This window comes from Petaurus breviceps, unplaced genomic scaffold (genome assembly GCF_028583685.1).
Source record: "Petaurus breviceps papuanus isolate PSGF00001 unplaced genomic scaffold, PetGlider_PUasm1.0 90317, whole genome shotgun sequence".
NCBI classification, from domain to species: domain Eukaryota; kingdom Metazoa; phylum Chordata; class Mammalia; order Diprotodontia; family Petauridae; genus Petaurus; species Petaurus breviceps.
In genome coordinates this window covers 308074-328249 of record NW_027187217.1, presented here as the reverse complement: position 1 = coordinate 328249, position 20176 = coordinate 308074, and the positions used below count along the sequence as shown (strand labels likewise).

At 52.6% G+C, this 20176-nt stretch overlaps 1 protein-coding gene across 8 annotated transcripts in view; it reads right to left on the bottom strand.

The window, feature by feature from the left end:
- Positions 1 to 1191: 1191 nt before the first annotated feature.
- Positions 1192 to 20176, bottom strand: part of GATD1 (glutamine amidotransferase class 1 domain containing 1) — a 20365-nt gene continuing 1380 nt past the window's right edge. For 2 of the 8 annotated variants that reach the window (XM_069107915.1, XM_069107909.1), the window contains 12 exons: positions 14413 to 14489; positions 13145 to 13250; positions 12484 to 12591; positions 10840 to 10934; positions 10304 to 10397; positions 9447 to 9558; positions 6611 to 6708; positions 4908 to 5040; positions 4652 to 4744; positions 2456 to 2600; positions 1910 to 2266; positions 1192 to 1689 (listed from right to left, as the gene is read on the bottom strand). In XM_069107915.1, the coding sequence (XP_068964016.1) occupies positions 5015 to 5040; positions 6611 to 6708; positions 9447 to 9558; positions 10304 to 10397; positions 10840 to 10934; positions 12484 to 12591; positions 13145 to 13250; positions 14413 to 14489 (716 nt within the window). In that variant the 3' untranslated portion in view covers positions 1192 to 1689; positions 1910 to 2266; positions 2456 to 2600; positions 4652 to 4744; positions 4908 to 5014. Of the gene's footprint in view, positions 1690 to 1909; positions 2267 to 2455; positions 2601 to 4651; positions 4745 to 4802; positions 5041 to 6610; positions 6717 to 7086; positions 9012 to 9442; positions 9559 to 10303; positions 10398 to 10839; positions 10935 to 12483; positions 12592 to 13144; positions 13251 to 14412; positions 14490 to 20176 lie in introns of those variants that run through there. The other 6 variants (XM_069107916.1, XM_069107914.1, XM_069107911.1 and 3 more) reach the window with 5 other exon arrangements.

Sequence of the window (20176 nt, the reverse complement as noted above, 5' to 3'; positions counted from 1 at the left end):
CAGGAGCCATCTGAGGAAGCAAACAGCTGTGTGTCTTGACAGCGGCTAGACGAGGCAGCCCCGAGGAAGATGAGTGGGCCCAGCATCTCAGGGAAGCACCAAAGGCTGGGCTACCCATCCAGCCTGGGCTTCTGGCCTGCCCCCGGGCCAGTTTCCTCCAGAGAAGGGGCTCTTAGGGCGGGGGGGGGGGGGGTTGGGGAGGATTACCCTCCCCATTCGGGTAGTGCAGGCGGGTGGTCCCCCACAGGCAGACTGAGCAGGCCACTGCTCTGAGGACCAGAGCTAGGGCCGGCCAGCTGCGGCCCCGGGTGGGGCTGGGAAGGGCCATTCATGGGAACACAGCGCCCCCTGGTGGCCAAAATACGCGAGTGACCGCTCCCGCTTGGGCTTGTTCTTCAGCCTCTTCCCGCCCCAAACTGAGCTCAGAAAGAGCCATGCCTCTGGCACAGCAGTGTTGGCCTCTGGGCACTTCCTCTATCCAGAATGATGACACAATAGCGTGCATGTATGGAACGCTTGTAGCTACATAGCCTCTTTTGGTCTGCACCACCACCCTGGGTGGCAAGCTCCTTTTACAGTTGAGGAAATTGAGGCAGGTAGCAGTGATTTGCCCAGGGTCACACAGCTAGTAAATGACTGAGGCCTGATGCCATTATCCACTGTCCCATCTAGCTGCCCTCAAGATCTTAATTAGGCAAGTTAGTTATTCTTCATTACATTCCAAGTCTCCAAATCAAGCCAGTAAGCATTTATGAGGCACCTAATGTGTGCCACGCACTGAGCTAAGCAGTAGGGATACTGACAAAGGGGAGACAGCCCTGCTGGCTTTCTTCCCGCCCTTCAAACTTGTGTCCCCCTCCCTCTGCTGGAGCCCAGCATCCACGAGTGACCCCCTCCCCCTCCTCTCTCTGTGTGTCTCCCTCCCTCCCTCTTCTGTTTCTCTGTCTCTCTCTGGCTCTAGTTGCACATCTCCAACAGCCTGGTGGGCAGCTGCACCTGCACCTTCTGTCATCTCATCACCTTTCCCCCCAAACTTCCCTCTTCTGTCTTCTTCCCAGTCAGCCAGGTTCACAGCCTTGGTAATTCAGGAGGAAACTTTCCTCTCATCACCTTCCATCCCCATCTACTACCAACGAGGAAATCTTGCCGCCCCCCACCCCCCATCCCCTTCTCCACTCACAGAGCCAGCGCCCTGGTCCATCATGGCCTCTTTGTTAGCCTCCACAAAGCTGTCGAGTTCACATTCTGAAAGGCTCATGGGACCCTGTGTCCTGTTCTCAGGACAGCTAGATGAGAGAGGCTGCCCACTGTCTGTTTGGGGTTGAGTAATAAAATGTCTTATACTGGTCATCTCTGATTTTTACAACAGCCCTGGAAGGCATTTTGTTGTTCAGCAAGGTCTCTCTGTGACTCCATTTGTGGCAGAGACTGGAGGGGTTTGCCATTTTCTGCTCCAGTTCATTTTACGGATGGGGAAACTGAGGCAAAAGGGGAAGTGATCTGAATTTGAACTCTGGTCTTCCTGACTCTATGTGCTGCCCCGTCCCCAGATTACTCTGGTTTAAACTGCATTTCCTTTTCAGTGGACTTGATTCTTCATGGCCAGAATGGAAGGGCCTGGAGGGTGTGAAGGGGCTGCTTCTTCTTCTCCTCCATTCCCACTGCTGGCCCAGGTAGGTTCTCCTGTGCCTGTGGGGTTGGATTGAATGAGAAGAGAAGGGCCCCTCCCTTTGCTCTGAAGGGGCCAAGAAGGAGGCTGAGGTGAGGAAGGAGGGAGCCCCTTTCCCCAGGTACAGGGGACTGAGTACAGGGAGGGGGAGGAGGTGATGTTCCACCCTCCCACCATTTCCCAACTCCTAGAATTCGCAGTCAGCCCAAGCCAAGGGGTCCCAGCCCCATTGGTGCTCACCAGGATGATCAGATGATCTCCAAGCCCTCCAGGTGAGGATAGAGCAGCCTGGTTGTAGGCAGGGGGCTCTCCTCTGGGCCTACCAGTCATGACAAGCCGCAGGGGGCATCACTGGCCATCCCAGAGCCAAGGGAGGGAACTGGGCAGCATGTTCCCACCTTTTGCCCCCACCCTCCTAGCCAGCTCCCTAAAGGAGATGGCATCTCGGGTTTGGGAGGGGCTGCAAGAAGGGCCCAGACCATGGTTCAGCTCATGCCTAGTGGTAGGGCCCTTCAGCTCTATGAGCCTTTCTACTTCTGTAAAATGGGAGTAATGGAGCCTTCTCATGGCTGTTGTATCTGGATGGTGACTGGCAAACTGAAATCCAAAGGAACAGTCAATTGCCAACGTCCTCCCCTCCCTTCTCTCTCCCTTCCCCTCTTCTCCCCTCTCCCCTTCTTCCTGTCACCTCCTCCTTCCCTTTCCCCCGCTCGCCTCTCATTTTCCCCTCCCCTTCCCCTCTTCTTCCTCCTCCCTCCTTCCTCTCTTCCCTTCTCTAATTATTACCGTGTTTCCCCGATAAGAAGACACTGTCTTATTAATTTTTTGGAAAGAAAAACACCAGAGGGCTTATTTTCAGGGGAGGGCTTATGTTGTCCTGCCTCAGCTCTCCTCCGCGGCACTGCTCTCAATGGCGCCAGCAAGCAAATCACTGGGGAAGAACAGGATGATGCGCTCACTGCTGCAGCTCTGATTGGATGCAGCTCGGAGCGCGGCGTGCGTTTCACGGGGGGGGGGAGGACGGTGCATACAGAGGGTACTGTAATGTAGTGTGTAGCGCAGGGGATCACCTTCACTACAGTAGCAATCTCAATAGGGCTTATTTTCGGGGGAGGGCTTATTTTAGAGGAATCTTACACAGTAAGGGGAGGGCTTATTTTCGGGATAGGTCTTATTATTGGGGAAACACGGTAGGAAGGGTGAAGGATGCTCAGGGCTGCCCCCATCCGCCTTTGCTGTCTACCTGTGGCTCCCAGAAGCTGGCACAAGCACAGCCATCACACCGTTTGGGCAGATGGGCTAAACAGGCTGAGGGTCACTAAGGGGGCTCAAACTCATGGGTGAGTTCAGGGACTTCTCCCCCAAGGAGAGGACGACTTTCCCTTGCGGAATGAGCAGAGTGGGCGGGTGAGAACAGTTGGTTCCAGCAGCCATGGAGTGGCTGGTGAGGGCACTTGGCCAGACATCCAAGATGCCAAGGTCATCAAGATGCCTGGGCCATCGCCAGCTGTCCTGACTTTTGTCCTGCTGCTAGACACTGATGACTGGAAGAGAGTGAGGCTGACGACTGCTCAGCTCTGCCTCATTGAAGCCCATTTGGGGTGTGAGTGGAGAACAAAGGAGGCACAATTCATAGGACGTTCATCTGCTTATGAGCGGTGGGCAGCTTCTGGGACAGCTAGAAGGGACTGGAGGAGGGGCAGCGCCTCAGGCTGCAAGGCTTTCCCAGGCCCTGGCCAGACTGCCTGAAGCTCCACCCAGGCCTTCCTAGGAAGTTTGGGAAGCTTTGGTGGCCCTGTGCTGGTGCAGAGGACTCCAAAGATCCTGAGTCTCCACAGGTCAGCACCTCAGCCTCACTGGGCCCACAAGGCCCTGAAGACACCCAGTCGGCCCAGTCAGCCCAGCCCTTCTTTGTCTGTGTCTCTCCTCTCCCAGGACCCCTAGCACCCTCTGCTTATCTTCTCCACTTGAAGCTGGTCCTACCAGAAGGGCACCTGATAGTATTGGGGGGGGGATGATGGCCAAGTACTCTCAGGCGTATAAAGCAGGGGTGGAGAAGCTGCGGCCTCTAGGTCCTTGGGTACAGTCTTTTGAGAGTCCAAGTTTTATGGAACAAATCTTTTTATGAAGGGGATTTGTTCTGTGAAGTTTGGATTTGGTTCAAAGGGCCACACTTGAGGACCTAGAGGGCCACAGGAGGCCACAGCTTCTCTACTCCTGCTCCAGAGAGAACAGAGAGCTAGACTGAGGCCTCAGGCACAGAGCCAGTATAGCTGCCCTCTGCCCTCTGGGGGGAGATCAGCCTGGCTCTGTCCACTGTCAGCCAAAGAACACTTCAAAGGCTGCCAGCCACCAGTGAGAGGGAGAAGCAGGTGCCTCTCTCTGTTCCGGACTTCCTGACCTCCCCAGACTTGGCTGGCCACCCTCTCCAGGACTGCTTAGAGCCAAGAGAGCTAATAAGTGCAAGGTGCCCTGAAAGGCCTGAACCTCTAGTTCTCACCCTCCCTGTGGGAAAATCAGAGGAACAATTGTCACCCAATGCTCTGCACCTCCCTCTCTCTGTGAGGGTGAAAAGAAGTGAGACTGTAGGGGGCCACCATGTGGACCCAGACATCATTGCAGACGCCAGGCCTGATTCCCCAGATTCCTTCTAGGTCTTCCACCCAGATACCCAACAATCTGCTCCCTCACCTGGATGGGCCCTGGCAGTCTGACTTGATTGGACCCCAGTCCCTTCTCATATCCTCCCCTCCCCTCCCCTCCTTCCCTCCCTTTCCCTCTTCCCCTCTCTTCATCTCCTTTCCTCCCCCGCCCCTTCTCCCCCCTCTCCCCTCCCCACCTCGCTTCCTCTCCCCTCCTCCCTTCCCCTCATCTCTTCCCCTCCCCTCATCACCTCTCTCCCTTCATCTCCTCCCTTCCTCTCCTCCTCTCTTCCCTTCATCTCCTCTCCCCTCATCCTTTCTCATCTCCTCTTTCTCTCACCTGGACCACTGTAGCAGCTTCCTCATGGGTCTCCTTGGCTCCAGTCTCTCCCCTCTCCAATGTGTCTGATGTTCAATGGCCAGATTAAAGTTCCTAAAAACCAGGTCTGGTCAAGTCCCTGGTCCCCTTCGCCCTTCAGCCCCACTCTTACCTCCCCAGAATCATCCTGGGCTCTGCCCTCTGGTGGCCACTTCTCTTTCCAGTTTTCTTGTGTCTGACTCTGGTGTCGTCCCCCATAGGCCTGTCACACACTCACTCTCTGCATGGGATGCTCCATCTCCTCCTTCTGTGACTTTGCACTCCATAGTGCAGGTACGTCTGATACCCTACATCTCCAGATTCCACCTTTGTACCGGCTGAGCCTCACCTCAGTCCAGGTGCTCTCCCATCTGAAACAATTTTGTACTGGTTGGCTGATGGCCCAGTTGTAGTCCCCCCCGCCCCCCATGTAAACTTCCTGAGGGCAGAAATAGTCTTTTCTTTTTTTTGGCCTGGAGTGTAGGTTGGCCCAGTGTGAGGTAGTGCTGGCTCATGGTAGGATCTGATGGCTCACCCACAGACCTCAGCACAAGCCCAGTGACCAGGACCCCCCTCCCCCAGGATCCTAGGCTTCACTGGGCACAGTCTTCCAAAAGCCGTGTAGAACCTCCTTCCACCCTGACCCCCCTAGGCAGCTCCTATTCTAAGGTAGTAGCTGGGCTCTGGCTTCTGGGAGCCACCGTCAGGGGAGCACTTTCTTTTCTGTTCCAGACTTAGGAGAATCACCAGGGGCCCCCTTATTCCAGGGCCTCCCATGAGAACTTGTGTTGATGAGAATCCTTTGTTACTTCAGGGGCTAGCACCTTAGGTGCCCTTCATCCAGCTGAAGCCTGGTGAGGGAGGGGCTCCTGGAGGCAGCAGCCAGCCATGGGCTAGGGCAGGCCAGGAGAAGGGGCTGCCATGGTCCAGCTGGACTTTGCCTTGTTCTAATGAGATCCCAGGCATTTTCCTTGTGGGATGAGGGAGCTGAGGTGCATCCTGCCCAGCTTAGCCTGGCAGACTAGGGTTAACAGTTGAGTATCACATTCATTTAGGGTGTGAGAATAGAGTGGAGGTTCCAACTGGCACCTATCCAGGCCCTGGGAGCCTTTCCACAGGGGCCCAGCTCTGGGAACAACAGAACTCTGTTCAAAAGCAAATTGTAGTCCATTGAGTGAGGATGGAACAGGCTGTGCCTTCTGCCAAGGAATCAGTGAAGGGAGCACAGTGAGAGCTTGTAAAGAGCCCTGGGCCCTGTCAACTCCAGGAGCCAAGCTTACCCCCAAGGGCAACCATTGACAGGACAGACCCTGACCCCTGTCCTGCCAGGTCCACATGGGCTTCTGAGGCCTCCAGTCCACTCCCTCATTCAGGTACCAAAGTGCCATCACTTCCTCCCCCCCCCCCCATTCAAAAAACTTTGGAGCCTCTGGGATGGAGTGCAGCCTCTTCTGATGACTTTTATAGCCTTCGAAGCCTAGTTCTGGTCAAGAAACACCTATTCAGTACCTAATGTTATGCCAAGCACATGTTCTAAGTAAAAGTCGGAAACTCACAATCTAATGGGGGGGGGGAGGGAGGGGAGCACATGCAAACAACCATGGATAAATAAAGCAGATAGGCTAAGTTAGTGACTGAGCAGGGCAGGCTTTCTAGAGGAGGTGAGAATTCAGAGGCTGGGTAAGGCGGGGACTTCAGCAGGGAAGGAGGGAGAGTGTTCTAGGCCCAAGGCATCTCTAGAATGTCTAGTCAGGAAGGCTGGAGGCTTTTGTTGGTGGGAAGATGTCACTGGATCAGAGTAAGGTGTGAAAAGACAGGAAAGGAGGGAGGGGGCAGGTTATAGGGGCTTAGATGCCAAGCAAAGCATTTTTTAAATTTGACCCTGGAGGCGATGGATGGCCAGGTTACAAACCTGGGGGAAATAAACCTGGAGAAACTTACATGAACCGAGGCAAAGTGAAATGAGCAGAACCGAGAATGATCGCAACACTGTCATGACGACTTGGCTCCTCTCAGCCTTACAAAGATTCCAGACAGTCCTAAAGGCCTCCAGAAAAGAACCGATACTGTTTGGGTACAGACTGAAGCAGGCCGTTTTTTCACTTTCATTCTTTTTTTAATTCAAGTCTTCTTGCACAAAATGACTACCGTGTTTCCCCGATAATAAGACCTATCCCAAAAATAAGCCCTCCCTTTACTGTGTAAGATTCCTCTAAAATAAGCCCTATTGAGATTGCTACTGTAGTGAAGGTGATCCCCTGCGCTACACGCTACATTACGGTACCCTCTGTATGCACCGTCCCCCCCCTGCCCCAGTGAAACGCACGGCGTGCTCCGAGCTGCATCCAATCAGAGCTGCAGCAGTGAGCGCGTCATCCTGTTCTTCCCCAGTGATTTGCTTATTGAATAAAGGTACATTTTTTTGTTCACATTTACCTGTTTATTAAAATTGCTGTCAATGTTCATTAAAATAAGCCCTCCCCTGAAAATAAGCCCTCTGGTGTTTTTCTGTCCAAAAAAATTAATAAGACAGTGTCTTATTATTGGGGAAACACGGTAATATGGAAATGTTTTAGATGGTTACACATGCATAACCTATATCTGATTGCTTACCAGCTCAGGGAGGGGGGAGAGGAGAGACAGAGGTATAGAATTTAGACCTCAAAACTTTTTAAAAAAAACGTTAAAAACTGTTTTAACACATAGTTGGGGGAAAATAAAACATTTAAAAAATAAATGAAGGCTATTGCATAAACAAAAACGAGGGAGCCTAACATAGTGAGTGAGACCTGCAATTTAGGAAAATCCCACTGGCGGCTGGAAGATGGACTGTAAGGGCAAACTGAGGCAGGCAGCAGCTACTGTCATGGTGCAGGGGTGAGGTGAGGCGGGCCTGCTGCATGGGCGCAGAGGACAGAAGGGAGATTAGGGAGATGCTGCAGAGGTGAAATGGGCAGGCCTTGGAGCCGGCATGGATCGTCCAGGATAGCTCCTAGGCTATAAGCCTGAGGGTTGGGAGGCCAGCGATGAGGATCTTCACTGTGGCAGGGAGGCAGGAGGAGTTGGGGGGGGGGGATGAATGCCATTTTGGACAGTTGCCTGTGGGATTTCCAAGTAGCAGCTGGAAATGGAAGTGGGGTGCGTGTGGGAAGACCTCTCCCTGTCCTACTTTTTCTGCATCTCTGGTGGGTCCAATCTGCCTTTTAAAAGGTCACCCACCTGCCCCCAGATGTTCCTGATTCACTCCCTCAGGGTGATAGGACTTACTTCTTTCCCTACATTTTCAAATGACTAGTAAGAAAGCACTGCCAGGGGAAGCATCCCACCAGCCCACTGGGTCTGAAAAGCCAAGCTCAGAGCAGTGGAGATGGGCATTGGGCATTACACTAATTCCTAGATACTCATTTGCTGGCCAAAGCCCAGGTAGAGAGGACACCTGAAATCCAACTCCGCCTCCAGCAATTTCCCAGAAATCAAATCCAGGGCTCTCTATTCCAAGAGGGTTTGGAAGCTCAGGCCTCCACCATGCCCACACTTCACAGGAATAGTGGATGGTATCAGTGGACCACTCCTTGGCACCCAATAGGGACCTTTTGGCTCCTTTCCCTGGAGGCAGGAAGCAGATACTGGAGGTTTGCTTAGTCTGAGGCTTGGTGACCCCTGGGAAGTACAGGTCCAGGGGAGGGTTGAGATCATTGCCCGAGCTACTGCTTGCAGACCCTGGCAGGGGTGCCCTGGCCCGGAGGATTCACCCCAAGGCCTCGTCCCCACAGGTCCCTCTGCTGGACTCCTCCCATCTCTAGGGCTGCTGCCAGGACCAAAGGCTGGCTCGAGCCCCCAGCCCTTCTTGCCTCCCACCCAGGCTCTTGTGTTCAGCCTCTGTACCCAGAGGACCTCCAGAGGGTCACTTATTTTCCTTTTATTAATGTGTGTGCACGAGCCTGGCCCAGCCAAGGCCCCAGTGTCCTAGCGCTGGGTCAGTGAGGGGCATTGCCCAGTTGTTCTGAGAAGGCCTGAGTGGCCAGGGATGGGAGCGACTCCAACCAGGGCACAGGTCATGTAGCTGAGTCATCTCCAGAGCCCCTGGTGGCTCTCCTGGGTTCAAGGGAGGAAATGCAGGGAAATGGGGGGTTGGGGTGGGCTCAGTTTTAGAAGGGGAAGCCACCCAGATGAAAAGGGAGGCATTGCTGGGGGGGAGGGCTTTCGGTGTCTCTGGATGTCTTCCCCTCCCCAGGGAGGAGCTCGGGGCTTGGTGAAGCTGCTTCTACCCAGGCAGATCCACAGGACACAGGAGCCATTGGTCCCACATCCTGAAGCCACAGCCAAGGTCTCCTCTCACTTCCTGTTGGGATGATGGCTGTGGGAATCTCTTCTCTGCCCCACCCCACAGACCTAGGTGAGGACTGCTCAGCCTGGAGGTGTCCAAACCTTCTGTTCCCATTTCAAGGCCCACCACCTCCTACTGGGCCAGAGGGACAAGTCATCTCAGGCCTCCCCATTGTTCCAACCACCTGACCAGAGGGGTAAAGGCGAGAGAATCCAAACGAGGGAGAATCCTGGTGTCTCTCTTGTCAGACCAGGCCTCTTCCTGTGGGCCTACATCCCGTGCCCCCAGGCCCCCAGCCCTGATCAGCTTGAGTTTGGGGTCCCTTGAAGGGGAGGGAGCTGGCTCCTGAGACTGAGCCAGAAAGAATCTCCATGGCCCCAAAGTCTGGCCTCTGACCTGGGGCATGATGGTCCCCCAGCAGACAGCCAATGACTACCTCCCTCTGCTCACCTGCTGCCACACAGGAACACCAGGTTCTGGACCGCCAGGACCGTGGAGGCATCATTCTGGCCTGTGACTAGGTGCCGATCCAGGACTACATGCACAGCGTCTGGCTGACTGGCTATGGGTGAGAGGAGCCAGGGCACAGTCGGGGAGCAGCCTGGGGCACACCTTCTGCCCTCTCCACCAGTAAAGCTGACAGGCTGGGGGTGGTGACCAGGCACCCTGGGCCTTCTCCAGTGGGACCCCAAAGTCCCACCATGGTGAGCTGTTTAAAGGCCAGGCAGCAGGCACCCAGGACTGACAGGGGGCCCAGGGACATCACCCTCCCATACCAGGAGGACCACTTCCTCCAGGGTAGAACTTGGGGGTCCTTGGGCATCTTCCTGCCTGCCAGTCAGCATGCAGTGGACCCTCCTTGCTGGAGGCTCCTTAGGGATGGCTGACAATCACAGAGACCTGGGGGTGCCGAAGGGAAAGCTCCCATGTGATCAAAACCAGGCTCTGGGGCTCCCGACACCATGGGGGGCCTTGAGGCTCTGGGGAACTCGGCCAGAGGTGACCACCCGCAGCCCGGGAGGGGGGATACTCAGAGAAAGGGTCCTGCTGAAACAAAGCCCTCCAGGGAAAGCCCAGATATGGAAGGAAGGCGGGGACCCTCCCAGAAGTAGGTGCTATTACCAGCCCATTTCACAGATGAGTAAATTGAGACAGGCAGCTGTCAAGCAGCTAGTCAGGGTCTGAGGGTCTTCCCTGACTCTGCGCCCTGTGGCACCCCCTGGCTGCCCCTTGAACCTTCCCTCCAAAGTGTCTTTGTCCATCTTTGCTCAGGACTCTCACGTGTGCATGGCATCAGGGCCCCTTACCACTGAAGCTGGCCCCAGCATCCTTCACAAAGTCTTCCACGATGATGGGCAGGCTGCCAAAGCCAGGCTGCAGGATAAGCTCATACACGGAGGGCTGGGAAGACAAGAGAGGAGGGGCCCCTTTGGCAGGATTTCTGGGAAGGGCCACACCCTGGCAAGGCTGGGCCGGCTCTTCCCTCCCCTCCCCTTCCCTCCCCTCCTCTCCCCTCTTCTCCCCCCTCCCCTGCCCTCTCCTCTCTTCCCCCACCTTAGGTTTCTGGAGTCGGAGGCCTTAATCCAGGGCTCAGGGTCCACCTGGGGCCCTGACTCTTCCCACCAGAAGGCCTAGACAAAATTCCAGATCCAGTCCCTAAATCCTGTGAGGGGGAGAATGCTGGCCTGGTCACCTCAGAGGGCTGCTCAGAGGGGCAGGGGCAGCTCCATCCATGGACCTGTCCCAAAGTGGCTCCCTGGCCTGGAGGCCATCCCTGGGCCCTGCTTCATCACCGTCTCTGCTCCCCAGGGCCCGCCTTCTCCAAGACTCTCCGGGGACTCACCCCAGTTATGCTGTAATCCTGAAACACCCAAGACTTATCCTCCTTAGTGGCGCAGCAAAGGGCGGCCACGCCATGGCCTACAGCACAGATGGGCTCTGGAAACCAAAAGCAGATGGAAAAGTGCTTCAGGCCAAGCCCAAACAAAAGTAAGAAGGGCACCATTGCAGGGGTGGGAAAGGTGCCTCAGTTTCCCTGTGTGTAAAATGGGGCTGGTGAGCCCTGCAGCACCTGCCTTGGCAGGCTGGGAGTGAGAGCACCACAGGCAGGCACCTTGCCATTCATTTGTGCTGCCCTAGACTCAAGGCCAAAGGTTACCTGGATGCCATGTGAATCCCACTGGGCACAGGAGGGTACCATCAGCTTACACCCTTCCTGCAGGGCCTCTGACTTCAGGGGTCAAAGGGCCACTGCCGAACACCCTGGTCTATATGCCTGGGCCACATATCTCTGACTTGGTCCCCACTTAGGCCCTGCCTCAGGCAGGACCCCTCCCCCCATCCCAGGGGGCAGCTCACCTGACAGGGTGGGAGTTCTGTTTAGATGGGCAGCCTTGGCTCTGCCTCCTGGCACAGCCTCACGGCCCCAGATTCTTTACCTGGAGCTCCCCTCCTCCCTCCCCAGCAAACCCTTGGCTTGGGCCCAGCCCAGGCTCCCAAGGAGAGGAAAAATGGGTGGTCCTGCACCTGTGTTGAGACCCAGCCTCCACAGGCAGCATGGATTGCTCAGCCACACTGCTCTGGCCCAGCCCAGGGGAGGATCCTGGGAGGGCCTGGCACAAAACTCCCACAGCTCCCGAAGGGAGGTGGCCAGTTGGGGGGGGGGCGGGGGAGGAGGGAAGGAAGGAGGCACAAAGGGAAAACTCAAGACCCCAACAACAGTGCTGGAGCCTTGTTTACAGATGAGGAAACTGAGGCTAGCTGGAGATGGGAAGGAGCAGTTGGAAGGAATCCCTTCTCAGATATACCCAGCAGCCTTTGCCTGCAGCCCTGAAGCTCTGACCCTTGGTACCTCTTCCCCCCTTATGGCTCCCCCTCAGTGCACAGGGTCCTAGCAGAACAAGGCTATACCCTCGGCCCCATGGGCATGGCCCCCAGTCTTCTATTCTCCAGAAGGGCTGTTCCTACTTCCTTCTTCCAGCCATGATCCTGCAGCTCTCCTCCAGCTCACCCAGCCTTCCTAAAGGCCTGTGGCAGCAGCACCACAGTGCCCAAACTGGGCCCCTCACCTCCAGGTGGGTCCTGAGGCTCTCCCCTCCTGATGCCTGTGGCTTGGCCTCTTCCAGGACAGCCCCAGAGGCCCATGGCTATTCATCTCTCTGCAGAGCCCCTTGGTCCCCATTCTGGGTTTTGTGGGGTTAATATTTTGTGCCCAGGGTTAGCCACTTCATTATCTCTGCTGAGGTGGAACTCAAATGCTCTGGTAAGAAAAGAGACTGGCCCAAGATCACTAGGCTAGTACGTGGGTACAATGGGGTTCTAAGCCTAGTTTCTAGACTTTGTGACTGAGAATACCCCCCTCACTCCTGCCGTGGCTCCTCCCTGAGCCCCACCCCATACGATCGCCCTCTACTGTGGAGGGCACTGGCTTCCTTAATAACCTCAGTTCCCCATCTTGTCCCCTCATCCCTCACCCTGGGTCACTTACTCTGTTCAGTGCTGAAATGCTCCAAGATCCTGGCCAAGTATCCACTGTTGGCAAGGTCAGTCAGTGCCCCAGGGCAGCTGGGGATGAGCAGTGCATGGTACCTGGCACCTGGAGGGGAAGAGAGGCCAATGGCACCCGGGCACGGCAACCTCACCAGTACTGCCCCTCCCCCCACGCTTCCCTCCTCTCAGCAGAGGTGGGAGACCACAGGTATAGAAAGGCACATGCACAGCCAGATAGCTACAGGAACAGCACAAAGAAGGGCTGGGCTTAAAGACAGAAAGTAACAGGATTTGTTGAATTAAGCAGATTCTCCTTTAACTAAGCAAAGCCTGGGAGGGCCGTGGGGGTCAGTCTGTCCCTTTCTGGGTGACCCCAGTGCCCCAGTTAATGGCATTTCCCCAGCCACTCCTGGGGGCCCTGGCTGTGTCCCGGGGTGGGCCTGTCCTGCAGCTTCAGGGCATGCTGGGAGGGGCCTCGTGCTGGGGGAGTCAGCCCTAAAATGCCCCCTGACAGGGACCTCCAAAAGGGCCAAAGGTTCCAGCCAGAGCCTCCCTCCGAGAGGGGCCAAAGAAGGCGGAGCCTTCCTTCTGCCTGCTCTCCATCCTAGAAAGCAGTCACTTTCCCTCAAAGACACTGCAGACCTGAAGGGGCCCCTCACCATCAATGGACTCCAGCTTGGCAGGGCTGGCATAGGCCTTCATGCGGAAATCCTGGATCCAGCGCATGCTGCTTTCATTCACGCCCACAAAGTCAATGGCCTTCCCCTAGTGGATGGAGATGCACGTTGGGCAGCTGGGAAAGATGGGCTACCCATCTCTGCTTTGCAGCTCTGGCCAACAGAAGGGGGAGCCTTGTGGCTCCTCCAGACCTGGGGCTCCTTCCACGAAGGCTTCCTCCTCCCCCAGGTTTTAGTGGCTCAGGCCGCTTCTTAGAAGCTCTCCCAGGTCCTGGCAGCCTGTGCCCTGAGGCCATTGCTTTGCCCCTTTCCATCTTAGCAACCCTGAGGTCCTTGCCAGCATCTCTCAGGCTGGGATCCCTCAGAATGCCGGCTGGCCCTGGGCCCAGCTGGCATGCTCCCCTCCTCCTCTTCCTCAGGTGGTACCTTCTACACACTACTTGGTCACACGCACCTATCAGCTGTCAGGGCCCTCTTGGCCTGAGTGCCTTAGATTTATTCTATGAATGCTCCTATGTGCCCTGGTCCTTTCTTCTGATACTGTGTAAGCCCCCAGAGGGCAGGGGCTGTTTCAGTTACTGTCTGTGTTGCTCTGGTTAGTGTCCAGCCCAGGACCTGGCCCAGAACAGGCCCTTAAGCAATGCCAGTCAACCCTTCTGGAATGACTGTTCTCCTGGCCATGGGAAGAATAAAGGTGTCCATGCCCCCTCAGCTTCAGGCAAGGCCTGACCCTTCACCTCTGATAATGCAGTTTGGGAGATGTTGAAGGCAATCTGTCCACCTAGAAATATACACTCACATGTATACTACTTACACACACAACCACAACCCTCCACACCCATTGATATCCACCCCCACCTCCACATGTGAACACTTGCATGTACAAAGACACTCCCACAACTCCCCACACATGTACACACACCTTCTTTCCATCAGAACCAGTCAAGATGCTGATCCACAGCCCAAGGGTCTACTTGGAGCTCAGCTCCACATTCCAATGAGGCCTGTCACCAAATCCTGTCAATCTGAGCAGTATGAAGGAGGTGCTGACCATGGGCCAGCCCCTGGTGCCACAAAGACAGTGCCTTCTCAAAGCTCTACTTGGAGGAAGTCTGTCTGTTAACCTTCCCTCCTGACATACAGGGAAAGAGGGAAAGGAATCCAGGCTCCTTTGGGGGTGGATGCCCAGAAAACCCAGGGCACAGGGTGGCTGCTTCCCCTAAGGTTGAATGAGACCCATTGGCACTTACCCCTGGTGTGGCCACTTGCAGGTTGAAGGCAGCGCTGCCCATGGTGAAGCAGTGGAGGAAAGAGTGTGCTGACACACCTGTAAGACATGAGAGGAGGTCAGGAATAGCTGGGCATGTACCTGCCTTCCAGGCTGGAGCCAGGCAGGAAGATCTGCCAGGGGAGGGGAGGGGGTTGGCATTTCCAGAGCCCAATCTCTGAAGCATGGATGCTCTGTGGGCACATACTGTCATAGTCTTCCCTAGAAAATGGAAAAGTCAGATAGGAGGAAAAGAGGGGAAGTGCTCATGATCCAGCATGGGCTATTGTTGCAGAAGGTGATAGAATTTTGATTAAAGGTAAACAAAATCAATGCAGCAATGATGAGAAGAGAAACAGATAAATGGAGAAAAATCTTTACAGCAACTTTCTTTGTTAAAGGTCTCATTTCTAAGATATATGGGGCAATGATTCAAATTCGTAAAAATAAGTCATTTAGTTGTGAACTGATCCAACCATTCTGGAGAACAGTTTGGAACTATGACCAAAGGGCCATAAAAATGTGCATACTCTTTGACCCAGCAATACCACTTCTAGGTCTGTGTCCTAAAGAGATCATTTTAAAAAGGGAAAAGGACTCACGTGTACAAAAATACTTACAGCAGCATTTTTTGTGGTGGCAAAAAATTGAAAATTGGGGGATGCCCATTCATTGCAGAATGGCCAAACAAGCTGTATTATATGAATGCAATGGAATACTATTGTTCCATAAGAAATGATGAGCAGGCGGACTTCAGAAAAACCTGGAAAGCCCTACATGAACTGATGCAGAATGAAGTGAGCAGAACCAGGAGAACACTGTACACAGTAACAGCAACTTTGACAGACTTAGATCCTCTCTGCAATGCAATGATCTTCTAAGACAATTTCAAAAGACTCATTATAGCAAATACTGTCCACAGCCAGAGAAAGAACTGCGGGGCCGAGTGCAAAGCACCAGAGCAGACTGATTCCTTCTTTTGTTTGTTCTCTCTCATGGTGATTTCCTTTGATTCTGATGCTTCTTCACAACGTGACTAATGTGAACATACGTTGAATATGATTGTTCATGTATAGCTTATACATATGCTGTCTTGGGAGGGGGAAACGTTGGAACTCAAAATCTTATAAAAGTACATGTTGAAAACTAAACATAAATAAATTAACAACAATAATAATAAAGAATAGGAGCCATTCTCTGAATGATAAACGCTCAAGAGGACAGGCAGTTTTCAAAGAAAGACCTCCAACTGTGGCCATATTTTAAAAGTGCTCCTATCACTAATAATTAGAAAATAGCAAAGGAAAGCAACTCTACAGCTCCAACTCAAACCCATCAGATTGGCCAAATTGACACGAAACTGGAAAACAACAAAAGCTAGAGGGGCTGTGGAAAAACAGGCCCACTGACTGCTGGGAGCTGGCTTGGCCATTTTGGAAATCTGTTTGGAACCATGACCCCAAAGCTCTTCAACTGTCCTTCCTCTTTGACCCAGTGATACTGCTAAGAAAGAATAGCTAGCAATGCCAGGTCTATTGTTAGTTAAATAATAAAACCAAGTATCATGCAGGCAAGTGATTTATTTAGCAGTGCATGGGTGGCAAGAACTAGAAATTTAGTTTTTACCCAGTTAATGCAGTCTGGAGGGAAGGAAATACAGGATGAAAAGGTGAAGACACTTGGTTTCTTATTGAAGGAGAGCTGGAAACAATGAGGTGAGGGGGAGTGTTGCCTGAAAGAGATTAGGAGACAATCAGGAGACACTGAGGACAGAAGGAAAAAGGGCAGTTTTGTGACATTCTGTTATTTGGAAAACTTTGGGGGCGGGGGTTATCTTGCGACTTCTCCTAACTCGGGTGACTTTGAGACAACTTCACAAAATGGTGGATAAAGGCAAAATGGAGTCCCTAATGCTATTTTAATATTCACTATACTCCAAAGAGTTCAAAGGAAGAGGGGAAGGACCTCCAGGCACCCCAAAATTTATAGCATCTCTCTTTTTTTTTTTTAACTTTTTGGAGGGCAATTGGGTTTAAGTAACTTGCCCAAGGTTACATGGCTAGGTTTTTTGTTTGTGTGTGTTAAGTGTCTGAGGCCGGATCTGAACTCAGATCCTCCTGACTCTGGGGCGGGCCAGCACTCTACTCAATATAGCATCTCTTTCTTACGGTGGCAGACAAATGGAAATCTGAGAGGATACCCATCAATTGGGGAGTGGCTGGACAAGTTCTGGGACAGCTAGGTGGCGCCACAGTGGATTAGTGTGCTGGTCTGAAGTCAGAAAGACTCGGCTTCCTGAGTTCAAATCCAGCTGTGTGATCCTGGGCAAATCCCTTCACTCTGTTTGATTGTTTCCTCATCTGTAAAGTGAGCTGGAGAAGGGCATGGCAAACCACTCCAGTGTCTTTGCCAAGGAAACCCCAAAATGGGTTCACAGAGAGTTGTACAGGACTGAAAAGCAATCACCAAACTGAACAAGTTCTGGCACATGAATGTGACAGAATTCTATTGTGCTGTAAGAAATGATGAAGGGATGGGAAGAGTTGTATGGGCTGATGCAGAGGGAAAGCAGCAGAACAGCAATATTGTAAAGACACAAGGAAAGTCTTCAGAACTGTGGTAATGCAATGACTGACCATGAGTCCACAAGACCAGAGAAGAAGCAGGCTCCCCACTCCCAACAGAGAGGTGACAGACAGTACACACTGAGACATGAACTTTTGGGGCTTGACCAATACAGGAATTGATTTTCTATGAATAAGCATACTCAGGACAAAGTTTTTTTTTTTCTTTTTCCAATGAGGGAGATTTTTTTTAAGTGAAAAAAATAAATATGGTAAAAATGTTAAAGAGAGAAGCCTCTGTTCCTTTACTGGCCTGGCTGGTCAGGGAAGAGCAGAAGCTGGAGCGGTAGGTTCTGGCCAATGTTTGCCCCATCCCCCTTCACTGGCCTGAGAATTCCCAGTGTCTTCAGTGATTCATCAAAAGCCTTAAATGTAAACTATGTGCCTTGTTTTGCTGGCAGAGGCACCAGCTTCCCTAGGACAAAGGCTAGGGAAGAGGCCATGGGGATTAACTGAGAGAATGCTGGAGGCTTAGGGCTAAAAGATCAGATTGGACTGTTTCTTTCCACAGAGGCTCAGGAATAGGATGAGGGCTATGCACAAGGCAGGATTGGGCCACTGAGTTTCTCTTTCTTCCCCCAAAGTCTCCCCTTTCCCAAACTTCCCTATTACTTTGGAGACCAACAGTCTTCTCCTGGGCCCCAGATTCCCCACCCAGGAGTCATTCCCCCACTCCACTCCAATCTAAGATCTGCCAAGTCTACCTTCACAATCTCCCTGGGAATCACAGCTGGTTCAGACTGTCCCCACTTACTCCCTGAATGATTATAATAGCTTCCTAACTAGCCTTACCTTCCTGGGCAGTGAGGGGATGCCATAGTGTTCACCCTGCTGGCCTCAGTTTCCTCATCTGTAAAATGATCTGGAGAAGTAAATGGCAAACCCCTCCAGTATCACTGCCTAGAAAACCCCAAATGGGTCATGGAGAGTCAGACATAACTAAAGAGCTCGGAGCCTCCTATTTCAACTGTCCCCTCTTCATTCCATCCTTCATTCAACTATTAAAGTAATTCTCCTAAGTGCGTGCCCAAGCCTGCCACCACCCTACTCAATACAATAAATTCCAGTGGCTCCCAATTTCCTCCAAGATCAAATGAAAACTCCCTTGTTTCTAATTTAAAGCTCTTCACTACCTGGCTCCTTCCCACCTTTCCAACCCTCCCAGTTTCTATGAGCTCCACTGCCTGGATACACCAGCTTTGGCTTACTTACTGGTCTTACTTGCTAGTCACAAAACACCGCAGCCTCCATCTCCATGACTTGGCCTTGGTCATCCCCCAGGCTCTTTGGGGGATGCTCTCCCTCCTTCCCTCCACCTCTCTGCTTTCCTGACTTCCTTTCATCAGCTGAAACTCCCCATTGTTCAGGAGGCCTTTCCTAGCTGTATGTGCTCCCCCCAATCAGAAGGAATTCCTTTTTTTTTTTTTAGATAACTGATGCTTTAGTTCCTTGCATCCTCGTGTCTCCCATTATAAAGTGAGCTCCTTGTGGGCAGAAACCACGTTGTTGCTTTTCTTTGGACTCCCACTGCCGGCACAGTGCCTGGTCTCTTAGTACGTAGAGTAAGAACATTCATAAGTCCTCGTAGAGCCATTCGTTGTTAAAAGTTGTTCAAAGAAACCAATACAACAAGTCATATAGCAACTGAGAGTTTTCAAAGGCACATCTAGAATACGGGGACCAGGGCAATATGAAGGAAGAAAGAGGAAAGAATGACTCAGTACTATAAGAGCCTATGGAAGGGGCAGCTAGGTGGCACAGTGAATAGAGCACCTGCCCTGGAGTCAGGAAGACCTGAGTTCAAATCAGACACACTTACTAGCTGTATGACCTTGGGCAAGTCACTCAACCCCCATTCCCTTGCCTTCCCCCTCAAAAAAAAAAAGATCTTACGGAGCCTGAGACTAAGCCAAGGAAAGTAGAGGCTAGTGCCATGAGCCAAGGGGCTGCCCATCCACTGGGAACAGGCTGGTCAAGGTGTGGCCTTGGAAGGTGATCAGAATGATGAAGCAGATAAAGTCTGGTTTCAGAGAACCCAGGGAAGACTTGCCTGAGCTGATGCCAAGTCAGGGGAACAGAACCAAGAGGAAAAATTGTTGATACAGCCAACAGCAACATTGTAGCCAAAGGCTTAGTTACAATGATAAACACAACTTTAATGAAACATGTTATCTGCCCCCAGCCAAGGGAAAGCAGTGAAGCCTGCCTCCCTCCCTCCCTTCCTTCCTTTCTTCCTCCCTTTCAGCTGGGGGGGTTGCGGGAGGGGGGGGGGGAAGAACTAATTTAGGAATCTGTTTTGCATGATTACATCTATAGGTAATGGGCTTCTTCTTATTGTGTCATTAAGTAGGAGGGAGGAGAGGAGAGGGAGAACATTTCAACATGAAAATAAAACTGGATTTAGAAAAAAAAATTAAATAAAAAGACATAGTGGGGGAAAATAAGGCTCCTGCTCAGGAAGGATGGGGCTGATAAGTGAAGGCCCAGGGGACTCAGCTGCCTGCTATCTGTTTTTCTGTCCAAAGGGAGTGTGACCTTTGAACTGGAACAGAAAGAATAAACATGAGTAATCAGGGACATGATACCCAAGATAAGAGATAGAAGAGAGCAGACAGTTCAGGGCTGAGAGTTTCTATTCCCTGGCTCAAGTGAACTTCATCCCCCTGCACAGAAAGGCCACCTTGCCACTTGGCAGGGAAAGCACCACCGAGATGGGGGACATGGGACAGGGCATGAAACAAACTGAGCATGAAAAAAGGGAGAAGAGAGTGAGTCAAGCCAGGGAGCTGGCCTCAGTTTCCTGCAGGATCCTAGGATTAAAGGTGTGGGGAAGCATCTCTAGAAAAGGAATTTGGACCAGAGAGCCAGGGGGCTTCAGATGTACCACACTAACTGCCTTTCTTGACTCTCAGATCCTTGTCCCTCTAGACAAAAGGAAGTGACAGGGCCCATCCTGCCAATTCAGAACATTCAGAATGGATGGCGCAGCCACAGTAATGCAAGCTCCCAAACCCCCTTTAGAGACACATTTAATGCTAGTCCCATTTTATGGACGAGGAAAGTTGGGCTGGGAGAAGGCAAGGAATTTGTCTAAAGACACAGAGTACATTCCTGTTAGGGGTG